A 20,621-nucleotide genomic window follows, 5' to 3' on the forward strand; every position below is an offset into this window, starting at 1 on the left:
TTTATTTGACTGAGGATTCCTGATCCCCATATGTATCCACCATCAGGCTCCAGATATCTTCAGCAATTCCCCTTCTTGATTTATTAACAAAAGCTCTACAACTTCATGCAAAATGTTTCCACGTTGAGTCCTTGATGCTTCTGTAACTGCATTATTACTGATCAGCACAGAAGAGATCACATCATTAGCTGGCATAAATGATGTTGCTCCCATTGATTTCAGTGATGTTATTTTGACTCTGACTTATACCACAATAAGAGCATAACAAAGTTATCACTAAGCTTGTATAAAGCACCTTCCCAAAAAGACTGCAGTGTTCTGCAGAGAAAAGATGAGTTAATGAAAACTGAGGCATGTGAGGATCTGTCCTTGTATTTGCAGGTTTATATTTTCCTTGGCACATTGTGGTCACATTTGAAAAGCCATTTGAGTGCCTGACTCCAACTGATTTTTCCTAAATAACTGCAAAAATCTGTATTAAGATTTTCAGTATTGTCATGAGAGTAAATCACGCAGCATAAAACTGTCAACAATAAGCTCATATACCACCATCTCCTGTAGCCTAAAAATGTCAGAAACACAGACGAAGCAAACAGTGAATTAACAGAAGCTACATCTTCTCAAAGGAGCATCTGCTTGAATAATAATAGAGACTTATGCATAGATGTCTCAAAAAACTTAGAATCTTAGACTTCTTCTTTAACTAGGTACTAATGACTTTTCTATTTGTTTTCCCAAAGTATGGGATTAAAGTTCAGATGTCAAATCTTACATTTGAAAAGTTAACCAAGGATGATGAGTGCCCAGCTGACATTAAAATTAACGGATATCCAGGCTTCTGGGGTGGTTTTCAATTTCTACAGGACCAGTTCCTATGTGAGTGGAGCCACATTGACTGATATCAGCTATGGATCCAGCTTATACTCCATAGGCACTTTAGTCCACCTGGGTTCCAAAGAGAGAGAGTATGAAAAGGGTGTCTGTGTGTGCGCACGTGCATGTGTGTTTATAGCACACTGTTCAGTTTTTCTTGATTATGGAGGTAAATATCAGGGATACCTTTTAGGTAACCCTAAAAGGAGAATATTCCACTACAAGAATATTACAATGGGAATAAGAACAGTAAAAACCTCGGCCAAGGGACTATCAGAAAGAACTACTCCCCAAGAAAATCAAGATAAATGCTTTTTCTTTTGGAGCGGATGCTTTTAATCTGCTCCAAAATCCTTGTATTACTGGTGACCAAACAGGGGGAGACATTACAATACTTACATAGGGACTGATTCAATGTCCTCCCTCAAACCAGCATCGGCAGTTGAGAGAGTTACTTGAACGAACATGAAATTACATGGAAAGTAAGAGAAATGGGAGCATGGTGACACACTGCATTTCTCAAGAGTGCTCAATGCCATGCAGAGAAGATGCTCCACTTCTTGCCCCCTTCTGCCTTCCCACGTTTTATTGTGTGGATCTGTCTGGTCCCTTGAACTGGCTCTGACTCTCAATCACCCATCAGAAAGCTGACTTAGATCACTATGCCAGCAAAAAACTCTTCCTTGCTTTTTCGTTGGCTAGGTTAGTTCTCCACCAGTTTAATGACTTCAGTCTCCAAGGGTTCAGTCCTCCCCAAGGGATCAAGAAGAGGAACAGAGCTAGTGCAAAAGAAGCAGCAGGAGCTGAAGTGAAGCATTTGGGTCCCTGGAGGAATGAGCCATCCCTTTCAGTGACAGGGAGTTGCTGCTGGATGCAGCCCATATCACAGAACTTCATCCTCAGTGCCAGCACGGTGAAGAACGGATTAGCAGAAAAATGGAATTTTGTAAAAAAACCCCACGAAGATATCAACAAGCAAAAATTGTACTGTTTCAGGCCCTATTTCTTATTTTCATGGGAGTCCCACTGACTCCAGACAGTAAGGTGCCCACTGTCATCAGACAAAGTAGCTGGCTCAGAGCCTCAACAGCCAAATCAATTATTTCTGTACCCTGTTGATGGAGATGTTGCCCTCTGGAATGAATGCTTTCCCTACACAAGTGCACATCACTGCAAGACGCTCTGACAAAAATGTTCAAGAATCACCAAATTCAGTGTCTCGCACAATACTGTGTCTCACAGTATATAAATTTGGAAAGTACCTATGGTCAATGAAGATAAGAGAGAAGCATTTGGGAGGGATTTTTACTTTAAAAAACCCCTTTGATATTCAGTAATGAGGAAATAAATGAAAATTTAGCAAACCTAAGCTCATTTTCTTCATCTTTTCTGAAACTACATGAAAGTCACTCTGAGCATGTGGATAGGTGCCCTTTGTAATATTTCTATCAGTTGAACAAATCCAGCATCCCTGCCTGCCCCCAAACTACATGGCAGAGACATGCTACCTCCAACCACTTACTTCATTGCTTTCATGTATGTTGTGATCTATCATTTGAAGCAGAAACCACATCACATTCCTCAGGATGAATGTAGTGATCAAGTTCCAGTGGATAATATTCCGCAGGCATCTGATACTCCTAAACAGGGAAATACATTTAAATCATCATATAGGGTGGATATATACACATACACATTAATTACTATACAAAATAAACAAGCTAATTCTGTTCACTTGCAAAATTCCTCATGCTTTATCCCCCTCCATTACCCCTCTTAGACTATGAAACAGGAGGTTCATCTGTCCAATGGGTCAGCAATAACACTCTATGAGGCTGTCCGTAGCTTATATCTTTACCAAGCAGCATACCTGGGTCTGGTCCCATTCTCTGGCTCTCAGGGTAAATTGCCCAGCCAGTGCCAAAGACAAAACTTGGATTTTGCAGTGTAGTCACAACACAAATAAATGACATAAATATAAAACAGCAACAGGAGGATGGCAAAATCTGTGCTTCTTTTCCTTGCTATGTACCTTTCTTCCAGAAACCACACAGCATAACTTTTGCAAAGCCATGTACAACAATTTGTCTTGATAACATGAGGAGCTCCCTTTGACAATAATCAATTCAAGCAAATGAAACAGGATCTACTGGAAAGACCCAAATATTCAAATGGTCATTTCATCCTTGGTTATCATTTTTGCTCCCCTCCACCCCATCCCATCAGCTCTATTATAATGTCAACTAGAACTGATAAGCCCCTAAACAACAAGGCTGCACTGGAGTCTGTTGCGTTGTTCACTGAAGGAGATTTGGTGACAAATATCTGCTCTGGAGTGGCAAAACTGGAACAGTTTCCATTCGGTCAGTCTCTTGAACAGGCTCGCCTGTGTGAAGTTCAAAGTTTTCAGACCCATTAACGCGATAGGAGAGCATGGACTGCCTGGTTTCCAGTCCCGAGCTCAGTGGGCTGTACCAAGCTTTCTTAAGATAGAGCTGCATATTCTCCTCCACCAGAAAATATCTGTGTCTGTTTTTAGTCCTTTCCCAGCCCCCTTTCAGATGCAATGTAAAAATATGAGCAGAATATAAAATATGAGCTACAATGAGTTGGGACACAGTGCCATAAAACAAGAGGGGACATCTTAAATAGTGCTTGCTGCTGAAAATGGCTCCAGGAGGCAGCCAGTGCATGATGCTGATGCTGGCAACCGAAGTACCACTGAAGCTAGACAGAAAGCTACTCATTCGGTCAGCCGAGACAAGATCATTTGTCTTCTCATTCTTTGTGAAACGGTAAAGGAAGGTGAGTGCCAAGCTGCAGTTTTGCAAGTAAATGATCTTTTCTCAGCTAAACACAAAACACTTCAGTTACTAAAATCACTTCCACAGGGGTTCAAATAGCCAGTGCATTTCCCGGGATCATCAGGTTAGGACACTGCATTTGCCATATCAGTCTCCCTGCTTGCAAAGGAAGCTGTCAAATAACATCGGACAAACACAGAAAGTGGTGTTCTCAAACCTGCTCAACTGTAGCTGACTGTAGCTCATCCCACTGACAGCGAAAAGAGAAGGCACCATCCAGTAACCAACTTTGCTGTTGCCTCAGGCCTTTTGCATAACAAACAAGCCAGCCTTCTTAACAACAAACACTATTTTGCTATCATAAAACACTTATTGCACTTTTCCTAGGACTCGGTTAGTCAGTTTTAGGGCCAGAAGCAATTCTGTTACGTCCTTCAGTCTCACAAGTCTCTCAAAGATTTCACAGCAATCCAGCAAAAAAATAAATAGAAGACCTCCCACATGAGATACTGCAACTTATAGAAAGATGCTCAGAGGTATAACCCTACTAAGTCAATGTCAACATAGCTTCTGAGTTTAACAACTCAGGCTCCAGGTATGAAATTGGTATTTGGTTTTGAGAGCCTCAGTGACTCATGGCTGGAGTCAGTTTGGAAAACAAATCTCAGCTGCTCAGATCCATTCACTTTTATTGAGGCTACAAACCCCAAAAACGTTGCTCTCAGTGTAACCTGTGCTAGCAGGGGACATGTCAGAGACATGTCTCACTTTGAAAAATTCACTTCTAACAAAAGGCAAAGGTTCACGGTTAGACTTTCAAAGAAACTAGGCAACCAACACATACTGCCTTTCATGCTGAACCCCAAGAACCCATCTGGCTCTGCACAGACTTTGAAACATGCTATTAAGGTCAGTTCTCTGTTGATAATTCCGCACATAAATGTCCTGCGGCTGCTGTTCATCTAAATGTTTTATTCACTCCCTTCAGGTTAAGTATTAGCAGATTAAGGATGGAGTTTGAAACACTGCTTCTAGGGGGAGAGGGAGGCAGGGGACTAGAAACTGAGGAAATTCAGGTCAAGCTGTAGAGTTACTGACATGAAATTAATTGCTTTTGAGAGCTCTAACAACAAAACAGATCCAGCACACTTGCCACCTGAATGTATTTCTTGACAAAGAGAAGATAAAGGAGTGAAAAAAAAAAATAATCCTTGCCGCATGCCTCCATTTAGATGTTGTTTAATCATCCCATATGCTGGAACATCACTAAATCTGGCTGGAAGAAACCTTAATCCCACAAGACTTACAGCAGGACATTGGACTGGCTGCAGAGGCAAAAAGGTTCAAACAAATAGTTGTAGACTTTTTGGTTCAGTTCCTAAAAAGAGCTTTTCCCCCCAGTAGGATCCTAGTCATCAAAATCTCATTCTCTTCTGTGGCTTGGAATAGAAAGACAATCTCAGCATCTATCGGCTGCATGATCTTTGCCCTCCTTACTACTTCTTGGTCATACTGGTTTGTCTTCTTTGCCCATCTGTCTGCATCTAGCCATTGACTTTTGTTTGGATTGTAAAATGCTTGGGACAGAGGCAAACTTTCAGTGATGTGTGTTCAAGATCCAGAGCAAGAGGGTCTGGTCTGTGTTGGGAACTCCCAGGCTCTACAGATAATTATGATCAAAACTCTCCTTGCTTACAAAAAGCCACATGCGCTGAGGGAAGATGTGTTCCTGGTGTAAAATTAAGTGAAGTATAAATGTGACCAGCAGCTGGAATTTACCAAAATGAGGCCTCAAGCCTTGTCAAATAATGCTCTGGACATGAAACAGGGACAGTTGGCTCCCATGTCCCACTACCTTTAGCAAAAGCCATACTTTGTGTATCAGCAACCTTGTACCATGGCCTCATTTCTTTTCTGAGACACTATGTGTGGCACGGGTGCTTTCACCTGCTAAAAAAGTAGATGTTTTCACCTGCTAAAAAGCTTCGTGTCTTTGGGGCTAACAGAGCAATGAAGAAGAGGCTGTAGAGCAAGCATTTTGCTTTTCCAGCTGCAGTCTCTCCCCAGTCACATTCCCCACCACACTACTGCCTTGGGAAAGCAGCACAAACAGGTGAGGGGCAGGATTTGCTTTGTCTGGGCCACTAATCTGCTGGTGTTAATAGCAGTTAGGGTTTTAATGGAAACACCAGTATAGTCAGGCTGAGAAACACGTCTGAAAGTGCCACAGAGTTTCTCAATGGCTTAGGCAGTGACGTGACCCCAGGCACAGAAGGGTTTTAACCTTTTCCCTTTTTTTATTTTTCCCTTTTCTTTTCTTTTAGTAGGAGTCCCAACTGGAGACTCTAAGTTTGTTTTTGTTTGTAGAGAGCCCAGAGCACATGGTTTCCATTTGTTTCTGTCTCCTAACTACTACTAGGACAGAAATCACAGTGGCAGTAATGCAATTCATAGCCAAGGGCAGGAAAAGCTTGAGAAATAACTGTGTCAGGTTCATACTGGGGAGGGAGAAACAGCAGGGTTAATATAGTATGTGGAGGCTGCAGGGCACAGCAGTGGAGGACTGCAGCTAAGTTACAATTGATGTAACAAGGGAAAGATCTTTTGCCAGCCACCTGAGAAAGCTTCTCTCATTTACAGGCACTGCTGGTGAATGTTACTATCATAATTCAGCATGGGTAAAGCATCTAGAGGGATACTGATGGAGACAAGGGTCCCCATCAGTCACTATTCACATGAGACTGTTCTGCTGGGCTCAGGAGCTAACCCTGTGCACAAAGCCAGATTGGAGTCTGAGGTGGACAGCGAATGAAGGACATGTCCCAAATAGGGCAACAAAGCTAGTGAGTAATAGGAGACCTGCAGCACAGCTAATGGTTGGTGAAAGGACAAAGCCGACCTTGTCATACTCACTCATCTCAAAGCCTGAGGAAGAAACTCATAATACTCATAATTTGTCCTCCTCAGGTCTTTTCCTGGCTCTTGGTAGAGGGAAGCTAGCTTAAATTTATAAGCCTTAATATCAATTTAAATACTCCTGTTATTCATGAAAATGACCTGTCCTTTTTTGAAAACTTGTTAAACAGTCATAACAGTCTTCTATGACAATGAGCTCCACAGTTCCTTTCTCCTTGATTAGTTATTGCTTTCACTCTGTGGAGTGAAAAAGTAAACAAGCCTGTGCTCCAGAAGCAGCAATAACTGCCCTCACAGACAGCACTGAAAAGGAATTCACACCACGTTGTAAATGGCAGGAGGTGGAATTTGAAACACATTGAGCTGTATTATAAGTTAGTGAATTGAGCTTTGCTAGAGTCACAGTGATTGACAACTCAGAAGCTAAGATTTGGGGTTATTCTTACCTCAGTAGGGAGATATCACTATTTGGAGAGTGTGGCAGTGACAACAGCAGGAAAATGAGAGCCCAGACAGCAGAGAGCTACCTTCTCAAGAGGGCAAAGCGTCATGTGAGAGAGGGGAGAAATGGTAGATGAGGGAACTGGGTGCTGAACTGCTGCTTCAGACACAATTACAGCATCGCTAGGAAGAAATTGTGAGTTACAGAGCCATTTAAAGTCCCCTAGCCTAAAAGATCAGATGATAGAAGGTTTCATATGCATCTTCATGTCAGGTAACATCATTGTTTATGCCATTTCCACTTGTTTTACAACCCTTGATGTGGATTGAATGGTGCAAGTGTAGCCCAGCTTCCAAGAACAGCAGCACAAGTCATCATCCCAGAGAGCCTGAAGGCTGGCACATCACAAGACACCATGGACTGAGGCTACGGGCTTCCATTAAAGAGCCTTTTCCTATATTTGCTTCCTGCCTTGATCCTTTTCAGAAAAAAAGTGTTGGTCAAGGCCTTGGCTGGACTCTTCTACTAATTCTTCCCTGGTGTATGGGTCCAAGGACGGAAGGAATAAGAAAAGAGGTTGTAGTGATCCAGTCAGAACAGACTTAAAGATTGAGGCCACAAAATAAAGGCGTAAGAACTTCCATATTCAGTCAGACCAATGAGCCATGTAGGCTGTGACTCAGTCCCCAGTGGTGGTCAGTAAAAGACAGTTTGGGAAACAGTACAGGAAACAGGGGAGGTAGACTGTTAGTTGTTCCTTGCTCTTACCTCCTTGCTTCTGGCAGTCAGAGGTTTTAAGATATTCCTGATTCAGAGACCACATTTAATCACATTAAATCACCCTGTTGGTGGCCCCAACTCCTCACAGGAGTCAGTGAACTCCTTTTGTGGTTTATGTTCACTGGGGTTGGGCCATGGCTTATTCTACTAACATGACAGAATGAAGAGTTCATAAGCTGTTATTCATGGTAAAATACGTTTGTCCTCTCTCTGTTGGTTCCTCTTCTCTGCTTGTCTGTCCTCTCCCAAGGGCTGGATAAGGAGGCATTTCCTCACAACTACATTCCCTCTTGCCCTTTGGGAGTTGCAGGGAGGAGGGATAGAAAGAGCCTGGAACTGGACAGCAGGAAACTGCTAGTCCCGTGGGCTGCGGGAGCAAGCTGGGAGGGGTGGTTGGTAGTGTATCTCCAACATGTGCTCCTGAAGTAGCACAGTTCATGCAGCGATTTCACTTCTGGCTGTGCCTGACAGCAGATTTTGGGCCTGAAATATCCCCCTGAAATACAGCAAGTGGTGTCAGACAGGCACGTGCAAATGGTGTATGTTACACTGAGTGAAGGAGCGGGCAGGAGGAAAAGGATTTCCTTGAAAAGGAGAGAAAAGAAGGACTTACAGTTTCTGACTTGGAGGGAGAAAAGATACTGGCACTGGAAGCATCTTGGTTCTGTAAGTGAAAGGGTTTATTGGCTCCTCATGAATTCTTAAGAACCAGTGATTTGCCCCCTACTGAGTGATCTCCAGATGACTGCTTCTGACAAGGCCAGAGTTTCTGCTGAGGGCCTGCCGCACAAGAGTCCTGCTGCTGTGCCACTCCTCCTGTTGGTTTGGGCAGAGGTGTCCTCATGTCAGGCAGGCAGGACTTTTTGCCAGGAGTCATTGTTCAGAGTACAGCCACTTGCCTCAAGGCTAATGGACAGAAGACTGTAGCAAGCGAAAGCATATTTTCGCGGGAGACTGAGTTATGAAGTACCTTGTTTTATATTTACAGGAATTTGGGGACAATGGTAGAGGAAAATGTGTGTGTTCCAGTGAGTCGAGAGCCCCAGAGTATGTCTCTGCCTGTGCTGGCCAAAACCAGGTAAGATGATCTGGGAGCACATGCCTCCCACTCACTGCACACACAGAGAGCCCCACAAAAGCATTAGCTTCAGCTCTGCAGCAGGTTAGACACAAAGAAGTAATTAAGGTGAAAGCAAACATACTTCTCTTTGGTCTTTCTAATTAGTAAATCAAAAGCCAGGTGTATGGTGGGAAATTACACATAATGACCTCTTTATTTGATTTGAGAACAGACCATTTTTCAAGCCCAAATGCCATTCCCTGACTCGATAGCATACCACTGGCACCCTGAACTGCTTGGTGTGCGGGGTGCCATAACCGGGCTTCCACATTAGGAACAATAGCAGCAAATGAAAAAGAAGCAAAATTCTCCAGCAGTTGACTGCAGCCTGTGTCAGAGGTGGGCAGAAAGAGTTTCTGATTGTTGCTAGAGAAAGCACACTCTGCTAATTATTTCTGTCAAATAACCTTAATTGTATGGTCAGATACAGAAAGCAGAGAATTAGAAAATCCGTTCTTTTGACTTGGGAAATGCTGAGATCTGAAAAAGCAGAAAATCTGATCAACTCTTTCTGTACAGGTGGCGTCACTGATTCAGAAATGGAGATCTATAAAAGGGTTTCTAAAATAGCACTGGTAAAACTCGAAGTAGCCTTTCTGTCGATTCATGGTTTTTTTTCCTCACTCTATCCATACAGCGGTATTTTTCCTCTGGGATGTGCAGAGCTACTATTTTCTGATTCAAAGCATGACACAAGCAATTAACATTAGCAATCATAATAATGTGCCAGCATGGTCGAAAGCTAGCTGAATTAGTTGCATCATCTGCATGGAATTAATTGCAAATGATAACTTTATTAAAGAAGCTTGGAAACCTTCTATTAATTCATGTAGTATTCCATTAATAATGATGTTCAATTAAGACAGCTGTCCCAAAGTCTGTCTGAAAACAGTTGGCAGGAGAAATCTGAAAGCACTTTGCTGGAGACCTTCCCATTCCATGACTGTTGAACAAGCAGGAAGAATCATGGACAATACTTTAAAAAAAATAATTTCCCCCCTTTAGTCTTTTCTAGGGCAGGCAAAGCTCATGGACAAGCCATAAATGCAGTGGGAAGAATACCTAACAGCAAATTATTTCCCAGGCTCTGTGCCTGTCATGGCCTATTTGCTTTCATCCACATGGAGGCCTCCCCTGAGGTCCTCATGGTTTCCCCTGCGTGCTCATCATATATGCTCACAATCACCGCATATATTCTGGTACTAATGCTTACAGATGGGAAAAGCAGCTGGAGAGGTTGGCAGGGAAAATGAGCTTCTCGGGGGCAGTTGCCTGGGGAAATATTCCCACAGGAAATGCAAGGGGCAGTTGCAAGGGAAGAACGAAACCCTGGAAGAGAATAACAGCTTTATTACGAGCACAGGAGTGAAATGGTCAGGTGAAGAGGAGAAGCAGCAGCTTCCATTAGTGTTTAGGATGTGCATAGACCCTAAAAACAAACCCATTGTGGAACCATCTGGGCTCCACTAAGCCTTTTCCAAAGCTTCTTTCTCCTGCCTTCAAGCCAATTTTTAATCACAGGACACAGGGCATTCTGCCTGCTTTTAGACACAAAGGCTTAAAGCAATGATGTTCCTAGGATTGGAAGGATGCAGCCAACACAACACAGAACAGGACCTCAGGCAGGACAGCCCCAGGGCAGGACCAGACTGTGTCCACTGTCAGTGTTTGTGCCCAGCACTGTCTGGCTGCGTAGCATGGTGAAAAAGGGGTCCAAAATGGCCCTCTGCAAACTACCCGTGAACACGCTGACAATGAACAGTATGGATAACTATAGGACACTACATCGGCCTGTGCTTTGTTCCTAGTCAGGGTACAAAGAGAAATGTTGCCCCTGAGAACTATGTGGTTAAATACAGGCTAATTGAAACCCAGTCACTGGATACTCCAGTCTAAGAATATGGTTCCAGTCTTGACTGTGCAATCAGCTCTTCCACTGGAGAAAATTCCTCTGTTACTTTCACAGGAATGACAAAGTCAGATACAGATGACTTCATTTAGTACAGCATGTGCTTGTGGTTTAGCTGGTTGAAAAAAGATTTAGGAATCTGCTCTAATTGCTTTGCTAAATGGAGGTCAGGTGTCAGTCATTTTTGAACCAAACAGGAAACGGGGCTGTAAAGTATCTTTTTAGCAGAAGCTACTTTGCAGCTCAGGTTTTAGTACCCCATAACAAACTAGCTTTAGAGTAGCAGGGGCACAGTACGTGGCTATAGCCCTCTGGGGTTTACCTAACATTGCCCTGTTGACACAGGTTGTAGTTGTCAGTCCAGACTGTGGAAGGGTGAATGTTTTCTATGAAGAGCGAGCGTTGCAGCTGGATTGCACAATTAGAGTTAGGACTTCAGAAGCCAGACACTGAGAGCTGATCGTCATTGACCCGGCTTACAGCTACTGTTTGGGAAATGTAGGAGTGCACAGCATGTCCTCATTCATAATCCCCTTGTGGGATTATAAAAAAAAAAAAATCTGAAATAAAATTAATTTAATTGACCAGCTAGGGTATTCAGGGGCTATGTTTTTTTTCTTTTAATACAATTATACAATTAGCAATGTTTATTAAATTATCTACCTTTGCAGATACTGTATGGATAAACCAAGGAGGAAAGTCTGAGGCACTGATGCTGCTGTTCACACTCTCCTTGACCTCATTTCCACCAAAATATGGTGTGAATTATTTCATTATTTTTGAGTATTTGGCCAGCAATTCAGGAAAGACCATATCGGATCATTCATAGCTCCCCCCAAATATTAATTCCTGTGCTTGGCCTAAATTCGTTAGCCTCATGGTGCTCACTGTGCGTGCGGAAATGTTTCCAGTGGTTCAACCTGGGCATCTCCCCCAGGAAGCTGCTGCTTCCATAGCACGCAGAGGCAGTCCACACGCTAGCAGGAGTGTACATGCCCCATGTCACTTAGGGGTGACACAAATCGGGGATTTTCCACCTCTCTTGTGTTTTACCTGACAGAGTAATGTGAAGCAGCAGTATTCATCTTTTAGATTAGACAGAAGAGAAGGTGGCTGGGTGCTGAACAACTACAGTGGAGTTAGTGAGGGATGTAGATGTGCAATTCCTTGGATGAAAACTGAAATTGAACCATTAGTACTTGAACACCTGCAGGTGCATTTGTAGTGGGTAACTAAACTTCTAGGCTTGAAAACATCTGATTCTCCTTCCCAGAGATGACTCAGGACATGTTCTTTTTTGAAGTAAATTGCACCCCTGAGCATGATTCATATCTAAACTGTAAAGACCAAACTTTACTTTCTTCCGTCCTCTGAAACCTTGGAAAAGTTGCAAGGCTTGCTCCACTGTTCCCAAAACTTTTCCATCATCATCAAAAGGAAAACAGAGCACAGACAAGTTTTAGATAGTCAGTCAACATAGATCTAATCTTGCACAGAGCAGTTCTATTACCAGAATTTAAACAAGATAGTTGTCCATCTCCAAAAACACTGCCTCACAGCTAAAATCTTGGCAATGAGAGAAACATACCACTAGGAACATATTTCAAGCACAGCATAGGAAGTGGCCTCCTGATCCTCCAAACCCCAGGTCGAGAAAGTCATTGAGTAGAAGTCCTTCGTAAATTCCTGAAACTCTAGTTTAAGTCCAAATTAATTTTTTCCTCCATTACATTTCTCCTGGACCCCTCTGCTCTGTGGGTTGGAAATCATCCTCTAACACCCACTCACAAATCTATCTGTAGAGTGCCCATATCCATTTCTTCTTGCACTGACATTGTCCTTGATCGTAAGTATCTCTTCAGTTTCTAATGTTTATCCAACAGTGATGTATTTATAGGCAGCAATAATACTCCTTGCCAGCCTTCCTATTTCTAGGCTACAATACCACTATTTCAGAAGCACCTTATGAAACTTGCCACATTTTAAGAACATATCTCTCTGGGCACACTTTTAATTACTGGCGTTATTCCAGGACTTCAGGAGGGCTTTGCTCTCTCCTGGTTTTTGCGCTAGGTAGGCTCTATACAAAGACTCTAAAGAACAAGTCATACAGATATGAGATGAGAGGGGGGTGAGTAAAGGCGGTGAGAAAGAAAGGGGACACTGCCTCAGGCCTATGAGAAAAAAAAAAAATCAGATGTTTTAAAGGGGAAATAGAAAGCGGTAAATTTAGGGGCAACAGGAAAGCAAAGGTCAATTTGCTTTCGTTACCACCATACTAGTGAAAAAAGGTGTTATGCCAATGTTTGTGGGTTTGGCTTTTTTTAGAGCTGCCTTAATCCAGCAACCTGTGCAGAAGGACATGTCATTTTTCATATTCAGCCTATCTTCCTTTCAGCACCATCCTTCTTTATTTGATTCAAAACTCAGCAGGGACTTAGATGCTTCCCAGAACAAATACACGTCTTCCCATACTACTGCGCAAATAAAACAACTTTGGATTGAATCCAGTCAGGTCACTGCTGTCCATTGCCAGCACACTGTTTAATAACAAGTCAGGAGTTTTACAAAGGGCTCTTATTCCACCTCAGAGGCTGGTATAACAGCACACTAACAAGGAAAAAAACAGGACAAAGCAATTTGGGTTTCTGCATTATCAGCAACAGTAAAGGAAAAATATGATTCAAAAGAACAAAAGAAAAAGTGTTTCAATCCTTTTGCTTCCCCCCTCCCCCCCCTTCACCTTGTTTCATATTACTGATAGCAGGATTTCTCCTGTGGAAAATTTCTGCTTTACTAGTGTGAGAATGCGATTATGTGGGACGATGAGAGCCGTGTCAGCGGGAATTGTCTGTGTGCACCTGAGGGATGGATCAAACCTTTACTATTAATGAGAACACACAGACTATGAGATTCGCAGCAGTGCAGATACATTTAACAATGCCCTGTGAAGTGCCCTGAGCAAATCTCTCCAGATCCTGCGCTGGAGATCAATGCAGCTCTACAGCACATTTGGTTTATGCTCAAATTCCTCATTTTTCCTTCTCAGCATATTTCGTTTGTGTGCTTATTTTGTTTTGCATTGTAAAGACAGCATGGCTCTCACACTTTTAAGACCACCTACATTTAGACCTTGGGAAACCATCCTTGACTTAGATCTTTAGGAGCTATCTCAATGACTCATTGCCATTCGGTCAGCATGCCAACAAAAATCAAGTCCTCTCCCATAAGTTGGGCTTTACTTTTTATTATTCAGGTGCTAAATGAAATGTTTACTGGTTTATTTTTCATTGCACAGCCAAGAAAGAAGGATTGGTTCATATGTGACAGAACTGGAGAAAACAAGGCTGGAATAGGTCTTTGCGGTAAAAGGGAGCTCCTGGCTGAGTTCTCCTTCCTCCTCAGTTGTGTTGGTGTCTTCTGGCAACACAAGCACAGATGGCAGATGGTTTCATTACTTACTGCTATATCTGAGCTTTCCGACCCTTAAAATATCTTTTGGTGTATGGTTCCTTAGAGTTTAGGACAGTAGAACATTTATACTGGCACGGAGGGTGGGTTGTGAATGGAGGACAGAGGGTTGCATAAGGAACTGAGAAAGACAAGAACTGGGGACAAGATGACATAGGATAGATTTGGAAGAATAGACACTAGATCCAGTTCTCTCCCCTTCCCACTTCAGCACAACTGAGGACTAAGCTTCCCATCAATGCAGCAGCTACCTGGGCTGGGGCAGCAACAGGAATGGTGAAGCTCATCTCCAAAAGCAGAACACCCATCCCACTAGTTGAGCACCTAAGCAATACTCTTTGCCATGCCAACCAGATATTTAACCTGCTCTTAAAGCCTCCAGTGTGAGAGATCCCACAGCCTTCCTAGGAGTTATGTTCCAATACAGCAAGTGTGCTCCAGTCTCTTCCTTCAAACAGGACTACCTTTGGGACTCCATCTGCACTGACAGAGCAAAGGAAAATCAAGCAGGTGATGGGTGAGAAGCGTAAAAATATGGAGCAGTTGTAGAACTTGAGCCTTCCTGGAGGTCTCCTCTATCTTCACTCTCAGCAGGCACTCAGGGAGTGAGGTAGATGGGTGGAGTGGGGCAGGAATAAGGAACTGATAGATTTCTATTTTGCGCCAAGATGTGGGACTATCAGATCCAGCCTTCAGGGTCTTCTATTGGTTTTTTTTAGCCAGAAATTATCTAAATCCTCTCCTTTCACCCAATTAGTAGACGCCTTCTTCCATCCAAACTAAAACAGGGAAAAAAGCCCCAAATAATAGGAGTCAATTATCAAAACTGATTTGCTCTTGGGACACTTTGAAGAGGTAAGTGTGATGAAGATCTCCATAACCTAGAATTTGTGTAGCCAAATCTGTAATGCAACATGAACCTGGACTGCCTTCACTGGAGCATCTTTAGAACTTTTGAAAACAGTGTCTACAGACACTGAGGTAGCTCATGCTGGTTAACGCTGGCTGGACACTAGATTTTTTTTGCATGATACAGTGGGAATTTGAAAAGATGGACTATCTTAATTCACAGCATGTACAGGGAAGTATTTAATTGCTGCAGTCATTTTTAATGCTGAAGCTGACTGCAAGATTTAATCTTAAAGTCAAAGTTTAAATACCAGAAGAACAATTTAAAAGAGATCAGCTAGGCCACTTCTGTGTTAGAAGCTGGATACATTTATACCATATTATCTAATTGTTTTTGTGTTATTTATTCAGGCATTTAGAAAAGACTCAGCATCGGAGCAGGGAATATAGTTACAATGAATAATTTGCATTCTTTATTCAGTGTAAATTTATTCAGGTCTCCAAGCACTATGGGAATTAGCATTATACACGCAGTAAAAAGGTTGAAATGGAAGTTTAAACTGATGCACCATAAATGTTCCCACTGAATGTTTTAAGCTTTTTTTTCTTCCCATTAGCATAGATTATTCTGTTTATAGATGCTGGGGTGAAAGAAGATTCCTGTTGTTAATAAGAAAGACACTCTTGTTAGGAACTCTCAAGAGGAAAACTTAGCATAAGACTTCATAGGGATGCTCCACTCTACGAACGCAGTAATTCTTTCACGTAGGTCACTGTCAATCATCAAGTTGTAACTGGGGGGTGGGGGTGGGGTGGGGGGGGTGTCCTCCTCCTGTTTCTCCTCTGCTACTAGTATAAGATTTTTTCTCAAGGTTTATCATTGCATAGCACTTAGTACAGTTGGTTCTAAGTTCAAGCTGAATGCTCCTAGACAAGACAGCACAAATAGTACGGAAATACCAGTCAGGTAATCCAACAAATAATACAGAAATATCCAACCAGGTCACTCCTATTAAAATATACTCCTGTGACTCAGGCTGTGTACACACAATGCATATGATGACTGATGCACATCTACCTATTACTTTCCACTAAGTTTCCTTCCCTCCTGCCCTTTCTCTTCTCCCTGTAGCCCTAACTCTTCTTCACAGACCTTCTTTCACGGACATATCCATTTTACCTGACAAACTCCCTTCTGTACCACTGAACCAGGAAAAGGAAGTGTTTATATGCAGTTTCACTGATTTGCATTCATCATTTGATGAGCACTGGTGCGGATAAAGCTCCTCTAAAGATGTTTCTCTTGTGATTTAAGAAAACTTCTAAGTTCTTTAATGGAAGAAAAATTTAAATTAACCCAAAGCAAATGGGAAGATTTCATTCTATCTCCTTTGGTCTAGATCTGGGCATTATCTGTCAGGGAATGCACAAAATGCCTTATGTTATCATGCACTGCCTTGTCTAGATCTGGGAATGCACAAAATGCCTTATGTTATCATGCACTGCCTTATAAAAAAGAAAACTTGCCCCCAAAACTTGCCGCTCGACACACTCAAATCCCAGGTTCCCTTAATGAAGCCCTCTGTGCTCACTGACTTCTTTGCTGCATCAATAAATCATGTACAGTTCTCTTCCTGAATACAAACAGGCTTTAGGTCCTATGCACGGAAGCCACCATTACAGCTCATCCAATGCATCAGTCAATGAAACCATGTACATGCTTGGGAGTGTAAAAGCCATGACCATTTTTCAAGACCATACACGACCTGGACAGTGTCACTAAAGGGCTTTAGTAACCCGGTAAGTGTCACACACCCAACCAATTTAGAAGCATGCATACAGATTACTCACCTCAAGCACAAGAAAAGCATAAAGGCAACTATAAGGGCCCCTACTGATATACAGTGCCCCAGGTAGTTTATGATGAGAGCAATCTTGTAATGGAGCGCATACTTCCTCTGGAGGTAAAGAGATAACATGATTAAATCAGCATGACTCTCTAAGCACTGACATTAAGGAACAGTTAATCAGTTTAGGAAACAGTAATTACTTTTCTCGACTTTAAAATGATATAATAACCCCAGGGCTGATGCCTATGTATAAGCCAAACATGCTGCCCAGGCACAGAAGTAGAGGCTTGGTTTCATTTCAGTTTGTGATTTGTCCACAGTTTCTTACAAATCTCAGCAAAAAAGTTATTTTTTTTCCCCCTTTTTTTCTTCAATTTCCTTAGGATTTCTTATTTTCGTTATTACACTATTTTAAAACTTTGGCATTTTAGGGTGACAAAGCTACCAAAGACACATCCTCTCACAGTTTCAAAAGTTATAAAACATTATATTGTTAGGAAACTGCACGGTCTTAATGAGCCAGGTTATGCTACTCTCCTACTCAAATGGTTTGGTTTTCATACAAAAATGAATCAGTTGTCAGTAAGAATAAATAATAAACCCTTTCCATACAGGCAGATTTTTCTCTGAGGTACATTCCTTGCAAGCTACAATCCTTATCTTTCAAATTGAGGGCAGAACCAATGCAGACTGAAAGAGCTGGAATCTGCTGGTGTCCTTTCAGTTCTGAGAGAGCCTGACGAACCAGAGATCCTGTTTTTTTTAGCAGTGACCCAAGTATGTGGTGAAACTTAATGTTTTAGTGCCTATTTCCTAGGATGCTGAGGAGATTATTGGTAGGTTCTTGATCCTGTAAACAAAAATTAAGTACAAAAGTGCTCCCACCTAAATCAGCGAATTTAGTGATGTGACCAAAATTTGACCTTGAAGTAACTGGAACATTCTTTATTGGTGGGCTGCTGCTGGCTTCAGAGAAAAGAGAAGCATCTCCTCTCTTTGCCTGATGGATAGGAAGAAGTAGAAAAACACTATTCAGATAAATACTGAAGCTGGTTAAAAATTGACAGAGGTTTGCTACTTAAAGAATAAAACCCCCTGAAAAAAAGATATTTATTTATGTATTAGTTTTGGCATTTGTTTCTTTTCAGGTTAAGCAGATCTTTCCCCACTTTGGGATGTTGTCCTCCTTCAGAAGAATGAGACCTTTGAAAACTAACCACCTAAATTTCCTCCCTTGTGATAAAAACATAACAGTAAAATACTACAAATGGCATCAGTTTTCTAATTTTGGTTGAACTTCCTTTGTTTCATTTTTTCTAACAATTTCCCTTAACATTTTATTCCAGTCAAAGGCATTTGTCAGTGAATGAATGTTTGGATGAAACTACAACGAGCAGCTGTAGTTAATCTGTTCCATTGTTCTATGAAGATAGCATCTTCCAGCACTTTGCCAGGGAGCAAGCATGCCCTCTTGGAATAATTTTCATGATGAAATCTGCCTGTATCTTCAGCACATGGAGTAATGTGCTGTTTCTGGACAGAACTCAACCATGTAAGGTATTTTTAAGTCTATTATAAAATCCCCTAAAATAAACTTCCCCATGCACAGGCCCATTTTCTGAATAGCCTTGAGGAGAAAAAAAAAAAAAAACCAAAAACCACAAGATCTGAATTCCACACTGAGCTTTGTTTATCCTTAAGTCACGGGGACACCTAAAGGGGAGGAAAACACACTTGAACTGATGTGCCTACCTGAAATGCAATGCTGTACTGTTCAGCTAGTGCCCTGGCAAACTGCCTTGCTTATTTACTTTCCCACTTAATTCATAGAATCATAGAATCATAGAATATCTCAAGTTGGAAGGGACCCATAAGGATAATCGAGTCCAACTCCCTGCTCCTCGCAGGACTACCTAAAACTAAACCATATGACTAAGAGCGTCATCCAGAATCGCTCATGTAATGCTAGAAATCTTCTAGAAGATGACAAAGTTCCTCCCAGGCCAAGGATCCTGCTCTTTGAATCTGACCCTTCAGCTCCCTCCTTTGGCTCCTAACCATTATTTCAACTTACTCAAGTTTTAAGAAGGTATGGTTCAAAACATGAGAAAATTAATTGGAAAAAACCCCATAATTAAGCTCCTCTTTGACGCACTGATGCTGAAGGAAAAACAGGCACGACTTTTATTTTTTCTGTTGCTGACACTAACAAGGTTTCCTGAAGGCAAATTCAAATATCGTAGAAACAAGAACTGCCTCGGTGCCTATGAAAAACTAAGCTGACAGGGTGGCAAGATCACTTTCCACCAGCCTACATGCAATCTGCATCTCTGGTAGAATTGGAGACAACACCTTCAGGGCTGAAAAACACGTGCTCAGTATCAGTCATGTGTTGGCCAAAGCTCAGTTCATGTAAAATACTTGCATAACTCTTTTCTGTCTCACCCTCTTGCAGACTGATACATTTAAAATGGTAACAACCTTCTACTGTTACCCAATATTCCTCTGCTTCCAGGAAGATGTTTCACTCCACTAAAACGCAGATTTAAATCCTATTCAGGCTTAGGAGGAGGGTCATTACATTAGAAAGGAGATAGAAAAGGAGATGGTCTGGACAATCTGTTGGCCTTGCTCTCCGGACCACAGCAGGTCACATCACCGGAGTCCTCTTCCATGCCATACCTTATGCATGAGAATCATGTTACATCAGACAATGCAGAGTTATCTTCCAGCCAGCTTCTACCAGGTAAACTGAGGAAGCACAGCTTTATGTCTTTACCTGCACCAGCTTTGCAAATCGAAGGCACACTGGGCTCCCTGCAGCCAGATTTCAGGCTAATGATGGAGTCATTCTGTCTAGAGGACTTTTTCCTTTGCTTTAGCTAGGATGTGACTGCTAACCTGTCCAAACCAAATCAACCAATGATTTGAAATAATAAACACCTAATGACAGCACTCTTAGCTCTCCAGATGACAAGGATCTTTCTCCCTCTAACAGAACTTCCTGACAGGTCCTGACAGTGTTTACAGCACACGTCTTCCTGTGAGGCTCTGCACTCCATTCCCAGTTCAGTCACTTTAGATTTCTTCCTGTTGCCAGGATGATCTCATCACCAGTACAGTTTAAAGACACCATATCTCCTCTCCAAAGACTTTCAGAAGCAACTGGGAAGTATCTTTGTCATCCAAGATGCCTCTGAGTTCACTGCTTTCCTGTTCTGAGCCAGCTGGAAGCTGGGTAGCTGTGCCTAATGTGACTGTGCTCCTAAGCAGGATACATTAACTTAAGCCCAGCATGGTGCTAGCTCAGCTACACAGCTTGAAGCCACCTCAAAACATTAGCAGAAGCAAATTCATATCCAGCTGCCATTGGCCACATAGACAAGACCAAAGTTCCTAATTTATAGCTCTTTTTGGAGGCTGAGATGTATTTTTTGCTGCCTGAGACTCTCATTTGTCTTCTAACAAGAGCACAGATTTGTGCCAGATGCAGCAAAGGCCCCTTTGACACAGGAGCTTGTAGGCTGAGTAGAAGCTTTCCATTTGTCACACATTATGCCATCAAACAGCCGGTTGGATCAAAATGATTTCTGTACCTGATTCCAGT

The 20,621-nt window shown here is 42.2% G+C and overlaps 1 protein-coding gene across 2 annotated transcripts in view; it reads right to left on the reverse strand.

Moving 5' to 3' along the window:
- LOC103896193 (corticotropin-releasing factor receptor 2) overlaps positions 1-17,143 on the reverse strand; it is a 66,742-nt gene extending 49,599 nt beyond the window's left edge. For both annotated transcript variants that reach the window (XM_019471196.1, XM_019471197.1), the window contains exons 1-2: positions 17,016-17,143; positions 2,396-2,513 (exon numbers count right to left, since the gene is read on the reverse strand). In XM_019471196.1, coding sequence (XP_019326741.1) covers positions 2,396-2,513; positions 17,016-17,143 — 246 coding nt within the window. The remainder of the gene's footprint in view (positions 1-2,395; positions 2,514-17,015) is intronic.
- Between the last annotated feature and the right edge of the window lie 3,478 nt (positions 17,144-20,621).

The sequence above is a fragment of the Aptenodytes forsteri genome, unplaced genomic scaffold, assembly GCF_000699145.1.
Source record: "Aptenodytes forsteri isolate BGI_AS27 unplaced genomic scaffold, ASM69914v1 Scaffold80, whole genome shotgun sequence".
Classification (NCBI taxonomy): Eukaryota; Metazoa; Chordata; class Aves; order Sphenisciformes; family Spheniscidae; genus Aptenodytes; species Aptenodytes forsteri.